General features: G+C 36.6%; 1 protein-coding gene across 1 annotated transcript in view; it reads left to right on the top strand.

Moving 5' to 3' along the window:
- The window catches only part of Hmcn1 (hemicentin 1), a 450,607-nt gene that overhangs the window by 296,619 nt on the left and 137,741 nt on the right, over positions 1 to 16,247 (top strand). Inside the window, exons 33-37 of the mRNA XM_013021737.1 lie at positions 1,744 to 1,913; positions 3,025 to 3,179; positions 6,898 to 7,021; positions 12,426 to 12,527; positions 13,785 to 13,961. Coding sequence (XP_012877191.1) covers positions 1,744 to 1,913; positions 3,025 to 3,179; positions 6,898 to 7,021; positions 12,426 to 12,527; positions 13,785 to 13,961 — 728 coding nt within the window. The remainder of the gene's footprint in view (positions 1 to 1,743; positions 1,914 to 3,024; positions 3,180 to 6,897; positions 7,022 to 12,425; positions 12,528 to 13,784; positions 13,962 to 16,247) is intronic.

The following is a 16,247-nucleotide window of genomic DNA, read 5'->3' as shown; positions in this document are numbered from 1 at the left end:
CCATTCCCACTACTCCCCACTCACGAAGTTGTAAAGGTCATTTCTGACATAGTGTCCTGGTCCTGTGAGTGTCCTTGCAACAGGTCATCTTTTGTACTTCTTTCAGCATTTTTGTTATTCCCCTTCCTTCCCTTCTCCCAATCAGATAAATATACATATATTTATACATATACAAGATGGAAGGTACCAGAATCAAAAACAGAGATTTCCAGGAATAAAACCAATGGAAAAAGAAAAATGAAATAAAATAAGAAGAAAGAACTAGATATAGTACATTGGCGATATCAAGGCTGACAACTAAAACAAACAAACCTGCTGTTTCCATGCCTTGGAGTTCATTTCAATTATCATCATTTTATATGGTCATGTAGCCTACACACACATACACACACACACACACACACACACAAAGAAACTTCTATGTGGTACTCAAAGAGTGCCTTAATTTCTTCAACTTGAGACATTCCTTTATATCATTGTAGATATTACTTTTTTTAAATGCTGGTGCTGGGGTTTGAACTTGGGGCCTAGGCACTGTCTTTGAGCCTTTTGTGCTCAAGGTTAGCATACTACCATTTGAGCCATACCTCCACTTCCAGAGTTTAGGTGCTTAGTTGTAGATAAGAATCTCATCAATTTTCTTGGAGTGCTTTGAGCCATGAACCTCAGATCTCAGCCTCCTAAGTATCTAAGATTACAGACAAGCATGACCCACTGAAATCCAATTCAAAATGATATCGTGAATTGAGAGAGACAGGCTATCAAGCATTATTGTTAGCTCTTCTTGAAGTACTGAAATGCTTAACAAATTAGAAAGTAAAAAGAATAATAGACAGAGGGACAGAAGATGGTAGCATGCATATATGCTTAACATTTGCACTGCATACAAAAATGGGATGGGATATACAAAGGAAGAATTGGGAAACTAGGCGAATGAGATATATTCACACATGATTTAAACCTAAGTGGAAGCTGGGCACTAGTGGCTCACACTTGTAATCCTAGCTACTTGAAAGGCTGAGATTGGGAGAATCATAGTTTGAGGCCAGCCTGCTCAAATACACATGACCCCTTCTTAATCAACAGCTGGACATGGTAATACATACCTGTCATCCTAGCTACATCGGAATTTAAGTACAGGAAGATTGAAATTCCAGGCCAACCTGGAATAAAAACTCATAGAGACTTGATGTCAACAGAAACATGCTGAACATGGTTGTTCACTCAGCTATTCTGGGAATTTATTAAAAAGGAAGATTGTGGTCCAGGCAATGCCTCAAAATTAACCAGTGCAAAAAAGAGCTAGAGGTGTGTCTCAGCAATAAAGTGCCTGTCTAGAAAGCACGAGATCCTTAGTTCCAACTCCAGTACCACCAAGAGAAATTAACCTAAACAGAAAATTGTAGCTCAAAAAACTTAAAATATATAAAATCACGTGATTTCATATAGATGTTTTTAGACTGTGCAGTTAATGTTAGTTAAGTATTGAAGTCACTGATGCTTAGAGTCATTTGTCCCTTCTATAACCTAAAATGATTAGAAAAATAAAGAACTCAATACATAGTTATTCCAGCAATATGCCACTTTATATGTTAGGCCATATTTCCTTCTTCTCTTCATCATTCATAATTTATTTTACAGATTGAATAATTGGGAAATGACATAAATTCAAAATAGAGCAAAAGTTATATGTATACACATATAAAAGTTATATACATGCCCAGAATTCTTTTTTTTCTATAGGTGGCTGAAAGATGGTCATCTAATTGATGAAACAGATGGGTTCAAGATTTTACTAAATGGACGCAAACTGGTTATTACTCAGGCTCAGGTGTCAGACACAGGGCTATATCAGTGTGTGGCATCCAATATGGCTGGAAACCACAGGAAAGAATTTGAAGTGACTGTACATGGTATGTATCAGAAGGGACAGGAGTCTCATTGTCAGTTCCCCTCAGTGTTATTTTTTTTAAATCTACTTCAGCTTGTATCCCAGTCATCTGGATACATGTTGAGTTGTTGAAAGTAGTGTGAAAGGTGTAAATTTCTATTATGAAGACAAAATTGAGATTCCCTTAGTCATTCAACCAAGAAGTATCATGTGAATAAATGGAGACAGAATTTACATTTGAGGAAGTGTATTCCATGTAGAGTGCTGCAGTCTGAAGACTGAGACTAAGTAAGATTGAAGAGACAGGCAGCAAATTCCAATTTAATGGGTTGTGTCAGCATTGAAGAGTGATTGTGAATGTAGAACTTTCCAGAAGCTGAGACTGAGTGTAATTACAAGATCTAAGGAACATAAGCACATTCACAGAACTGGCACATTTGGGTTACAACCATTAATCTGATGACAGGAACAAGTCTGTGCCAGAGTATTAGATGTCTTGCTTGCCGGCAAAACTTGAGAAAGAAGGGAATGGACCCAGGGACTGGAGAGCCATTTGGAAGCCACCAGAAGAAGTCTGTGTATCTCAATTTCATTCCTTTTTTTCTGTCTCTGCAGACTTGTTTTAATCATGGTTTGGGATTTTTGTGGGATTTTTTTGTGCCCAATGGCCTGTGATGGAATATGGATAATCCTGTTTCTCAGTCTCAGTTCCAACTTCTTGAGAGAGAGCCTGGCCCACCCAGCTTAAATCAAGCCGCCATTTCAGGTTCAGTCAACCTTGCTGGGAGTGAAGTCATGTGGCATAAATATTATAGGAGTCCCAACCTGATTTAATGAGTTAGTTCAGAAAAGTGTACAGTCATTATTGATTGGGAAAACACACCATAAGTTTAAAACAAACAGCCGTGATAGATTGATGTAGCCAGATGTACATTTTGCCTATTCTTTGGACAATTAGAAATCTGTAGTTGAGAAGCAAGTGATATTTAAAATTGCTAAAAGTTCTTAAGTTTGTGATGAAATTACTTCACCATTTTTTGAAGTAAGGTTTATTTTTTCTTTCTAAATTCATTCATACCTAATTTAATACAGTTTAATCCCCTTGACGATGCTTTTTTATTTTCTCTCACTAGTTCCTCCAACAATCAAGTCTTCAGGACTTTCTGAAATGACTGTGGTAAAACACAAGCCTGTTACCTTGCAGTGTATAGCCAATGGCATTCCAAACCCATCCATTACATGGTTAAAAGATGGCCAGCCTGTGAATACTGCCCAAGGAAATCTCAAAGTAAGTGCAAATATTACTGAGAACAAATTAAGAAAGTTGCAGAGAACTTCCCAGAGCTATCCCATCATTATTTTTTTCAAAGATTTTATTGTTAAGTTGTTATACAAAGAGGTTGCAGTTTTATCAGTCAGGTTCTGAGTATGATTCTTCTTGATAAATGTTACCCCTCTCATGCGCTCCTCCATTTCTCCCCCTCCCATCCTGCTCTCATGTTACGTAATACAGTTTTTACATAATGTATGTTGAATATAATAACTGCATTTGCTTCCCTTCTTCCTTCTGTTTGTGTGACCCCCCACCCTTTGTGTGACCCCCAAAACATGTTTCCACAATTGTCGTAATTCTAAGTTTTCCCATTAGACAGATTTTGTTAGAGATTTTGTAAAAATGCCATTTTCTTTAGTTATTTCACATGAACTTAAAGAGAAAATACTTTAACAATGATAGAGACCTGTGAATAATAGTTGGGCTTTTATCATTTTGATTATTCCTGTTTCACCTATTAAAAACTTGTTGTCTCATGAGTGGGTAATATGCAGAAGTCATAATCCCTTATGTCCCAATGTGTTCACTGTAGACTAAAATTATGGTAAAGTCCTCTGTGTGTGTGTGTGTGTGTGTGTGTGAGAGAGAGAGAGAGAGAGAGAGAGAAACAGAGAGAGAGAGACAGAGAGAGACAGTGAGAGAGAGAGAGAGAGAGAGAGCATCCTGGAAATTCTAATGTGAGTTGTGAGCTTGAAAAGAGCAAAGACACAATAAGTCTTTGGGGATAGATTTACTTCCTGAAAGCATGGTCCCTGCCATATCACAGTGTCTTAGAACATATATTGATAGGTAAATATAGAACATATTTCAAATGTAGATAATTTAAAAAATGCATTTAAAATCAGAGTCAATTAGTTGAAACTTGAACCAACCTAACTGGTGAATGAGAGCTTGAATGTGACTTGTGATAAATTTTCTTGAGTTCTTCTTTATGGAAGTAATGACAGATATCCAGTCATTTGTTATCCCTATTTCATATTCATTGGTATTCATCTTATATTAAACCTTTGATCTAGAGAAATACTCAGTGTACAGGTTTCAAACATAGGGTAGGTAAATAATTGTTTATCTAGGAGATACACTTTATCATGTTAGTGATGCCAAAAGAGAAATGTAGGCTACAGTGTCTGATTTAAAGAGAGGATATAGAGAGGGTAGAGGGTATTACCAATGATGAAAGTCTTTAAGATGAGGAAGAGTTCAGAAGGTTCAGAAGAAGATGCAAGAGTTAAATGCATGATTTAATATAAAACAACCAAGTATTGCAGAGGTGATGGTCACTGGCAACCAGGTTTCATAGAGAGCATAATGCTTCTTGAAGACCTGAATGCAAGCCAGCGGTCTGAGGAGCCGTGGCAATAGAGAGGTGGCTTCAGAGGACACTGTGAGCTGGAAGGAATCACTTCCCTAAGGCCAGTGATTTGATTGTTACTACAAGGGAATAAGAAGCCATTGAAGAGTTTTAAGACAGTTGTGGTATGATCAGTTTTCCATTTTACACATACACATGCCTTGCTTCACCATGTGCACACATTCTGAGAAATGCATGGTTAGCTGAGTTAACTTTTACAGACCTATATGATAAAATCTCATTTGTATCTACACTACATGATTTATACAATCATGTACAGAGGGGGGTGGGCAGAGACAAAGAGCGCATACCACTGACCAAAACAATGTTATTGTGTGGCTCATAACTATAGTTACCTGGATCCTCTCTGAAAAATACATTGGGGGAGCCAACAGTAGATGTCTAGAATCAGTTAGGATCAAAGAAAGAAACAGAAATGTGAACTCACATTCTGGCCTTGGAGGAGAAGGTATTTGGATAGATTGGAGAGTTATTTACTAGTGAAATCATTGGGGGTTGTTGAGAGACTGTTTCTAAAAGGTGAGGGAGAGGGATGTACAAGTAAGACTGTCAGGAATCTATCTACCTTATATACCTGTGTCATTAACTGGATAAATGTCACTGATCATGTGTCATTAGTGTAACATGATCAATGACACTGCTGTCTTAAAACTCTTCATGGAAATCGTAGCCAAACAATGAGATGGGATATTCTGGAAAAGGACAGGTTGAGGGAGAAAAGTTGTGAGTTGAGGCTTAGACTTTGCAAGGCTGAGTTCAACAGGTAGAGATGTTAGTAGATCCTTGAATATGTGGTGGTGCAGCTCAGCAAGAAGCTCTGCTACAGATTCTAGCACCCTGATACTTGAAATCTAATGGGTAAGGAATAAGAAACGAAAGAAGAGAGGGTCAACCTAGACATCTATGCAATATTGTAGCAGTAAATGCAAGCATATGAAAGTGTGTTATTTAACATGCTTAATATAGTATGACTGGAAAATAGGTTAAGTGGGAATCCATATGGGAATTTGGAGAGATCATTTGGGGTCAGAATGTGGTGAACCTGGATGGCTTTTCTGGGTTCAGATTTCATTCTGGGCAAGGTGGGGAGCCATGCATGAAGTTTGAAAGGGGGACTACTTAAATGATCAAATTTCCATTTTAAAGAAATTATTCTGGCAGTATATACAAAATAGATGAACAATTGGGGAGGTTGGAGGCACTGGAACATTAGTGAAGAAGCCATTATAATCCACAGTGACCGTGGAAATGGAAAACAGGGGCTCTTGAAAACATGCTGTGGTATAATTAATAGACATTGAAGTGGGCTCCAAAACCCAGAAGGCTGGAAAAATAGTGGGTGCCACTGGAAAACGCAATGAAATTAGATTTCAGAGAAACAATGGAGTAATTTATTCATTTAATTCTGGAAAGGTTAAATTTTATATACTAACCTATCTAACAGGTAGTCTGAACTACAGCTCCAGATTTCAGGAGATAAATCAAGGCTAAAAGTCTGCAGTTTTGTTTTGTTTTGTTTTACCAATACTGAGGATTTGGAAGAAAACTGTCAGCCGGTTCAATATCCAGCTGAAAAGAAAGAGGAAGAATAATCTATAGAGTAATGTTTTTAAAAAGTCAAAGAAGTGCTGTCTTCAAAGATTTAGGTCATCAGTGATGTCAGTGCTTCAGATGATGGAGAATGGTTTGTGCGACTATGTAGGACAATGGATTATGGGATTGGAAGATACTGGTGTTTTCAGAAGAATTCCTTCCAAAGAGGAACTTCTGGTCTACCAGAATGGGAATGATCAGTTACAAGGAGTTTAAAGAGAAAAATAAGGAAAAACAATCAGAAAAAAATGTATCTGCACTCCTCTTTTTCATATTTTATAATTTTTATTTTTTGGGCTCCCATGACAATTTAATCAAAAAGGATTGTTGCTTTAAAACTATTTATGAAGTGTTATATAAAATGTGGCCATTTTTTTCAAATAGCTTAAAATTTCATCACAGACTTCATCGTTCAGTGCGAAAAGTCTTTTATTCAGAAGAGTTTTATGACTATACCAGCAGACTGGCCTTGGGTTATTTTAGTTTGTGTTTTCCAATGAATAAGAATAAGCTTTCAAGCAAACTAGCCTGTTTTCTTATGCATAATGAAGTGATCTGGCCCTAATCTGTCAGGAGATAATTAAGCTATTGGCAGGAAAATATAATTAGATATTACAAACTTAGATGATTTTTTATTTTAATCTGGGCAAATGTTTCAAGTTCAAGTACAAAGTACCAAATACTGCCATGCTTTCTGCTCCCAATTAGATACAGTCTTCTGGTCGAGTTCTACAAATTGCCAAAACTTTGTTGGAAGATGCTGGCAGATACACATGTGTGGCTACCAACGCTGCTGGAGAAATCCAACAGCACACTCAACTGCATGTGCATGGTAATGTAATTTCCATATCAGAACAAAAGAATACTTTATGGTACTTTTTTATGATTGGGCTCATTTTGACTGACTTATGTTATTGAAAAGTAATTAACTTAGTTCTATGTGAAATGTTAGTTAACTGTAATTCTAATTCCCTTGTAATACATTAACCTATGAAACTCTTCAGTTTTCAAGCAGTCCAATAGAATGTTCTGTGTTTTAGATTGTCTATATTACTTTAACTGATTGTTTTGTACAGACCATTCTGTTGAGAAAGGCACAAACTTAAGGGTACTACCTGAGTTTTGTATATAATTTCCCTGCCTGTTTCTGTGAGGTTCTTTGGGAAGCTGGAGCTGGCTTTTGCTTAGTATTCTCCGAGGTGTTTTAATGAGAAGTGTGGGTGGCCATGGAACACATCATCAATAATAGCTTCACAGTAAACTTGAAAGATGACATGACCTTGAATATAAGGCTTTAGATCTTCAGAGACTTGCCAAAATGTCAGAAATTGGAGGCTTGGATTTCCTGATTCACTCAGGATATTTGCAGAGAGATAGCCAAACTCTTTGTGTGTGCACTATTCATTTCCTCTAATTCATGCCATTGCTTGTTCATTTTTATTCCTCTTGCCATTCGTTTATCTATGTTAGTTAAAACTGCTGAGAAATGAGAAAGTAGAAGGGGAATGGAAGATTTCAGTCAGAGATTCAGATTTTCTACTCTGCTGATTCGCATCTTTGTTTTCATTTTAATTAACCAGTTAGAATTTTTACATAATCCGTTTCCTTAATATTGTCAATAAATCAATTACTCTTTCTCCAGAGTCCTAGCTATGAACACTTCTATATGTTCACACACATACACCATAATCTTTAGGAGTGTCTTTATTCTTTCACTGAGCATTGAATTGCAGACCAATATTTGAATGGAAGCACTTTGGCATTACCTGACAGGCTGACACCACTGTCCCTTAAATTGTCACTTAAACCTTCATATTCCTAGTGCTCTTGGACAGCTGTCACCAACATCTATGCAAATCTTCAATTGCACCAAGAACATTCCAGGGGTGGGCTTTCTCTCCTCCCAAAATTCACCCCCCCCAGGCTCCTTTGATCTCGTTGCATATGAAGAAAGCAGTCTCCTGAGCCCAGTCTTAGATTTCTTGATTCAGGTGGCTGTGCACCCGTACATGGAGAAATAGGAGGTCAGATATTGAAGACTGATCTACAGATTTGCCAGTGAAGTTAAGAATGACTAAAAACCAGAAAGACCAAAAGCAATTTAGTGTTCTTTCAAATAAGCAAAATAACAGAAGCATAGAGGAAAAGCACAAGTAAATAATCTAAAAATCCACAGTGGTAGAAAATGGTAACACAATTATCACTTGTCAGGAAAAAGGAGTTAGGGTATACATCTACATGGAAACTCGTCACAGAAAAGGGAAGAAGGTGAGAAAAAAAACCTGGGTTCCTATAAAAAGGAAAAGTAGCAGAAAGTTAGTTATGAAAACTTTACTAAAAAATGCCGTCTCAGAAGGAAAATAGAGAACAATCTTATTGATGCAAGTGTGGAATAGAGATAAGATACAGTAATGCCTTAAAATATTTTGTCTAGTGCAATCCTGATTGGTCTGTATAACTGTTCATCTCACTGAAAGGAGAAAACTGGTGAAGTGAACTTGTACTGTTAGGACCATGCTGTGGGCAGTTATGTGACTGAGCTCTCAAGGGAAAACTTTACCTCATCTTGGAACTCAGATGGCAGTGTCGCATAGGAAAGGAAAGGGCTCTGAACTGGAATTAGTCTTTTTCTTCTTCTTTTCTTTTGTACAGGTAATGTACAGAGGAATTACAGTTACATAATTAAAGCAATAAGTAAATTTCTTGTCAAACTTGTCTTCCCTCATTTTTTCCTACTTTCCCTCCCCCGTGTCCCCCCAAGATGTACAGATTATTTCCAGCATACTCTCTTGTGAATATTACTGTTGCATTTTTTTCTAAATTTCAGAAATAATCAGAGATGTCAAAAGAGTCTAGGAAATTACTTAATGAAAAGCTTCAAAAAGGGATAGGAGGTTACAAGGATAAGTTAATGGGATGCCAAAAGAAATCTGTAGAAAGAGTGTGGAAAGACAGTAGCTTAAAGACAGCATGCATTGCAAAGCTTGAAAATATTGGAACTGCATTCCTATGATGACTTGAGATAATAATTAAGCCTCATAAAAGGGACAATCAATCTTAGAAGTCAGAAGTAGAAGTTACAATGTGAAGAACAATAGAGGAACAAGCACTTTTCTTAAGTATGTTTGCACACATAAACTGTATTCTTTATGAGGGCCTATATTCATTCATTGAGTAATTAACAAAAAGAATTTTATCTGAATGGAGTCATTTTGGCATTAGCTCCCTTTGAAAGGTTAGGGACAGGCAGACAGTGCTGTCCCTTAGCTTGTCCTGTACTTTCTGAATGCTTCCTGAGTATTCTATCCAAACGAGGGCTATATATAGGGCAAATCTATAGGGAAAAAAATCATCATTATGTTAGTTCAGTTATTAATTTTCTTAACTCTAATTGCTTTTGAATTCAAGATTCATTTTCATCTCCAACTTAATTGATTGGTAAAAATAATCAGTAAATAACATAACGATTGACATTCAAAATGTTCAATTGTAGAACACTCAGCATTCCTATTGATTCATATTTTCCTCTTTTGAAAAAATTTTTAGATACTGCTACTCTTCTCCAGCAAAGGAAAAAAAATAAAGGAAAAAAACGTTTCCAACAGCTGAAGTAAGGGCGCATAGTCTTCTAGATTAGACCAAGTTATGACTATAAGAGCAGGAATGTTTTCGTAGGGCTTTCCAGGGAGAAATTCTCTTATAAATTTCAGGAGTCCTCAGTAGGTGGTCTTTTATTTTATTTTATGTTTTGATCATCAAAACTTTAATAATCCTGGAAGTTTTTATTCTCTAGAACCAACTATGAAATTATAACTAAATCTCAAATATTTGCCAAGTGAAACAGATGTTTCCATAAACAAATGATTATTTGGGTCTAATAGCTCAACTATTCGCTTCATCTGCACATAATCATCTTCTTTTTTAAAAATCAACCAAGGTAAAGAATCCAAAAGTAGTAGAATTGTTAGGATGGGCTTTAATTTTGGTCCTATATTGTTAATTAAAGTTGGCGGGGCAATGGAGCTTAGAAGTTCACTTTCTAAAAGCATATAAATCATCTTTGTAAGGTGGGAAGACAATAATAGCCTCTCATCTTCACGGAGCTTTGTGAGGCTAAAGTGACAGAGGACATGTGAAAATGTTTGCCTGGTGCCTGGCTTCCAGGCAGCATCTGCAAATGGTAGCATGATGACTTTTGGCAAAACATGTGTTTGCCTTCTGGCCCTTCCTGCTACCCTATTTTAAATAATATCTGAAGTCCTGCTGCCTTTAATTTTGGCTAAGAGTTCTCTTAGGGCTGTACTGGTTGATGCATAAAATTATTAGTGGAGAACCCCTTGTTTTTATTTTATATTTTAAAAGTAGTTGCTTGGTTAACATCTGCTAACATCCACTCAGAAAAAAGGTTTCTCTATCAGTTCTGTATTTTGTTTAATGGCTCACTTGTGCCTCAGAGAAGAACTAGGAATGTTGTAGGGGCTCTTTTATTTTTATTTTTCTTCTTTTTTGGTAAGTTCACTTCAGGACTCTACTGTATCTGGGGGCTCAATAAATTTCTTCTCACTATTTCATCATTTCATGGACAAAGTCACTTTTTGACCAGGTATGCATTCATTCATACTTAAGTAGAATTTGAAAGAATCAATTTATGTTGAATGCTTAAAGGAATCAAAAACATCTAGTGCACAATGTGGCAAGAAGAAAGTACTGTGTTTTGGGCAACTTTTGGAAGAGGAAGAAAAGAGACAAAGAGCAAGTTGAAAAGAATCAGCTCTTCTGCCTGGAGAATACAATCTGTATTGACATGAGATACTTACCTGATTGGGGGTTGATATAGAACAGTGTTCTGGTGTCATTTACATTGTATCCACATTTTTTTTCTCAAAACCAGACCAAGAGATCTAATTTTATATTTGTTGCATGGGGAGATATTGGAACTCTCTTTCTGTCTGGCCCGTGAGACAATGAACTATCCCCAGGCTTCTGCAGACAGGACTGTGATTTCTTTGGCAAATAATCTAAAGAATGAAGGGATTATTAAGTGAGCTATTTAACAAAGACCTGCTCTCCACTTGTTTCTTCTCAGTCCCTTGTACTCGTGACTATACCGAACCACATGCCTGGACAGAGGACTTTGGCCTTCTGTCTTCCTCTTTTAGTTATCAGATACTTACACTTGACATTTCCAGAGCATATGTTTTAAATGCTAGCCACTTGTGTAACTTTATTATACTCTTAATTTCTCTGAGAACAACTTGTTAGATACCATATGTGAGTGAGATCATGTAATACTTTCTCCCTGTGCCTGTCTTACTTCAATTTACATAATTTAACTCACATGGATCATCTTCATTGTCACAAATAACAGGTTTTCATGCTTTTTTAAAATGATAGAATGATAATGCATTGTGTATACTCCATACTTTATCCACTCCTGTGTCAATGGTCATTTAGGGGAGAGGTGATTTTGTGGATATTGTTTTTTCAGAACTGGGGTTTGAATCAGGTGTTTCAGCTTGCTAAACTTTGCTTCCACCACTGAGCCATGCTGCTTATAGTCCATTTTTGTAGTGGCCTCTTTTTTTTTGGAAGTACTGGGGTTTGAATTAAGAGTCTTGTGGGTTACTCAGCATGCTTGCTCAGCTAGCATTCTCATTTGCACCATGCCTCCAGCCCTAAGTTTTTCGGATATCTTGAAGTATACTCTACCTCAGCTGTCTTCAAACAGAGATCCTCCAGATCTCAGCCTACTACATAGCTTGAGATGACAGGCATGTGCCACTATACACAGCTATTAGTTGATGTGTGTGTTAGTGGGGGGGGGGTCTCACAAACTTTTTTGTGTGGGCTGACCTTTTAACTTTTTCCCCTTATACTACTGATCTAAAATCTTAAGGAATTTTCTATCTGAGCACAAAAAAATAGGTGCCAATATTTTTTTCAATACTGCTCAATTTTATACTTCAAATGTATCGTATACGGCTTAGCGCATGGCTCAGGTGGTAGATCCTGCCTAGCAAGCACAAGGCCCTGAGTTCAAACCCCAGTACCATAAAGAAAAGAAAAGGTAGATATATGAATCTGGATGCATATTAAATAAATCAATGCATATATGAGAAATAAACAAAGGAAGGATGACTATAATTTCCAGTGAGCAAGCAATCTAAGTATCCTGCAAGTATCTAAGTATCCTGCAAATATCTCAGTATCTAAGTATCCTGTATGGCCTCTTGCAGAGCCCCCAAGGCTGGAAGAAGCTGGAAGGATGCTGAATGAGACAGTGGTGGTGAACAGTCCCATCCAGCTGGAGTGTAAGGCAGCAGGAAATCCTTTGCCTGGTAGGTATATTTTCTCATCCTGTAATTTAAAGATAGTTAAGATTTCTGGGAATAAATGAAATTGTTTATGGATATAATATACCAATTTCTGATAAAGGAAACATTATATAGTATATATTTCAATATATAAAGAAGAGAAGAGAGGGGAAGTGCTGACAAGAGTTGAATGTATCTACTACAGAATGAAGAGTGAGAGGAGGAGGGGGTGACATTGATCAACATGCATATCCATGCACTACTTTGTTAAATGGCAACTCCTTTGTTCAACTACTTAAAGATAATAATAATAATAAAAGATTTCTATTAATGAAATAAGAATATCTTTATATAAATCATTCTTTTGAATTTTCACTGTATTTAGCTATATGAAATAATGTGTCCACTTTATGTAGAAATGGATGAATACCTTAGCTATCTTGTTCATATTGTGGCTAAAATTCTCACAATTCTTACCTTCATCTATGGTGAATTTGTTTTTAATTTTTAAAAGTATATTAATGAAACCGGGAGGGGTACTCAAGCTTATAATCCTAGCTATTTGGGAGATCTCTCGATCTCCATCCAAATGGACACACAAGTTCTTGAGACTCCATATCAACCAATGAGTGGGCATGGTGAAAAGTATAATGGCTCTATGTCCCCAGAGACACAGGGAAGCAGAAAGAGGATTTCAGCGCAGACAGAACAGAGCATAAAGCAAGTCTTTGTTCTCAAAAATGCCCAGCACAGAAAGAGCCTAGAGGAATAGCTAAAGTGGTAGAACACCAGCCTGGCAAGTATGAGGCCCTGAATTTGATTCCTAATACTGCTCAAGAAATTGACTGTAAATCACAACCATTCTAAAGCAGTTGTCATTTATACATACCTATCACTAGTTGCATATTCATATGAATCAATAATAACATAATGATCCTGAAGCCAATAGTATATATAAGGTTCTCATTAGTGGAAAAAATTTCTAGGAAATACACAATAGAAAGTAATAGAAGAGGTTGAAAGTTTATGAACAATATTGATATTTAGATACAGCATAAAGAATTGTTTCTGTGTATTCATTTTTCAGGATTTATATGATTCTTGGTGTTTTCTTCAGATCACCTTGTCTTAAAGATTAATTTGGAAGATATATTTATTTAAACCATGTAACCCAACCAATATGAACAAAAACAAAGCAATTATGGCTTAATTAAGATCCAACTTAGTGTGTTGGATTTTAAAAAGAACACAACTTATATTGATCTTGTCTCATTCTCTCAGTTATTACATGGTACAAAGATAGCCGTCCACTCTCCGGTTCCACCAGTGTAGCATTCCTGAACAGAGGGCAGGTCCTTGACATCGAAAAAGCCCAGATCTCAGATGCTGGCATTTATAAATGTGTGGCCATTAACTCTGCTGGAGCTACAGAACTGTTTTACAACCTTCAAGTCCACGGTAAGTGCTGTCTCTCTCAACTGTATCCTAGGTAAGCAATACATACTAAAAATGATGAGCTTCTATAAAATTCTAGGGCAAATAGCTGGCAACAATTTAAGGACCCAGTGTTCCAAAACTAAGAGCCATTTTACTCTGCATTCCCACTTTAAAATACTTACATTTCACATGTAGCATTTGCCTTTAGATTGATTTTTGGAAATGAATGATGCCATTAACTAATCAATGTCGTTGATACTTTTTGTCAACAGCAATAATTCTGCTTATAAATACATTCTGACAATCATTCTAACACTCCATTAACTAAAGGAGTGTTTCCCAGTTATAATCTTTTTTATATAAATTTTTTATTGTGGAAATACTGTACAGAGGGGTTACAATTACATGGGCAAGATAATGAGTACATTTCATATCAAGCATTGTAGCCTCCTCCTTTGTTTCCCCTTCCCATCCTCCCCAAGCTCCCCCCCACCAAATCCTCCTCCATCCCTCCCCCCCCACCAAAGTTGTAAAGTTTGTTTTTCGACATAGTGACTTGTATATCTCCTTGTTGCACTGGGTCCACCTGTATCCCTATTTAAACGATTTCTTTTTTCCCTTCGCCTCCACAAATTATACCAACATCAAATACAGTGAAAGCAGGGGTTATACTGTGGGGGAGGGACATCTTATAAATATGTTAGAAACAATCGCATGAAAGAAAAAAAATATTTGAATGCATATCTTAGGGTTCATTTCCCTAACATCAACTTATCTGACCTTTTCTGCTTGACTCAGACATATACTAGTTATTGCAAATAAGAGAAACCATGGGACCTATGTTTCTTTGGGCCTGGCTTACTTCACTTAATATAATCTTTTTTTAAATTTAATTTTATTGTAAAGATACTGTACAGAGGAGTTGCCGTTACATGAGTAAAGTAATGAGTACATTTCTTGTCAAGCATTGTTACCTCTTCCTTTGTTTTTCTCCTACTATCCCTTCCATTCCCCACCACCCTCACTCCCTCCCCGCCCCCTGGGAAGTTGTAAAATTCCTTTCCAGCATAGTGTCTTGTGAGTATCATTGTTGCAATGGGTCATCCCGTGTCCTTGTTTCAGCATTTTGTTATTCCCCCTTCCCCTCACCAAATTAGATAAATGTACATACAAGATGCAAGGTACTAAAGTCAAATACATTGACAAGAGGTATATACCATAGGGGGAAGACCATACAAAAGAAACAAAAACAATCACATGGTACATTAAAAATAACAACAAAGAAAAACCTCTTGTGTCCATATCTTGGGGTTCATTTTGCTTAGCATTATCTCATATGTACACAGCTTTTGAGCTTTTCTTCTCATCTGACAAAATTATCCGAGACATATACTAATTATTACAAATAAGGGAAACTATGGGACCTATATTTCTTTGCATCTGGCTTACTTCACTTAATATGATTTTTCCAAGATGCAAATATAAAAGGGATCCAAATAGAGAAAGATGAAGTAAAACTCTCCCTCTTTGCAGATGACATGATCTTGTATTTAAAGAACCCCATGGACTCCACTCCCAAGTTACTTGAGCTGATCCCAAACTTTGGCAAAGTAGCAGAGCATAAAATTAACCCTCAAAAAGCAATGGCTTTTAAGTATGCCAATAACAAGAAGAGCGCAGTTGAAATCAAGAAAGCAACTCCTTTTGTAGTAGCCCCACAAAAAATAAAATGTCTAGAAATTAAGTTAAGAAGGGAAGAATCTCTATGATGAAAACTTTAAAAACCTGAAAAAGGAAATTAAATCAGAACTAAGCAAGTAGAAAAACCTCCATGCTCCTGAATTGGAAGGATTAACATCATGAAAATGGCAAAACTGCCAAAGGCTACGCATCAATATCTCAACCTCATTCTTCAGTGAAATAGAAGAAGCAATCCAAAAATTCATATGGAACAATAAAAGACCCCATTTATAATCTTTATTAAGGTTTTGTTGGAAGAGTTATTAAGCTATAATACTCCAGGGCATGCAATGGAGAAAGATATATGTATATGAAAACACAACCATGAAAATCAATGAATAAGAATTCACTTTGACATTAAAACTGCTTTCTGGAGCTTAGTGAGATTGATTGTGTCCTTTATCTACCTACTTAGGGGGCAGAATCAGGAAGGGTTATATTTTAGCCCCTGTGGTCCTAATTATACAGGAGGCATAGGTAGGAGGCTCTCAATCCAATGCCTTCCTATATAAAAACATGATAGGGTCTGAAAATGTAAAGTAAAACACTAAAAGGGCTGAAGGGTTA

Source organism: Dipodomys ordii, unplaced genomic scaffold (assembly GCF_000151885.1).
Source record: "Dipodomys ordii isolate 6190 unplaced genomic scaffold, Dord_2.0 Scaffold57, whole genome shotgun sequence".
NCBI lineage: Eukaryota > Metazoa > Chordata > Mammalia > Rodentia > Heteromyidae > Dipodomys > Dipodomys ordii.
The sequence above is the reverse complement of the archived record's forward strand: the minus strand, read 5'-3'. Positions and strand labels throughout refer to the sequence as shown.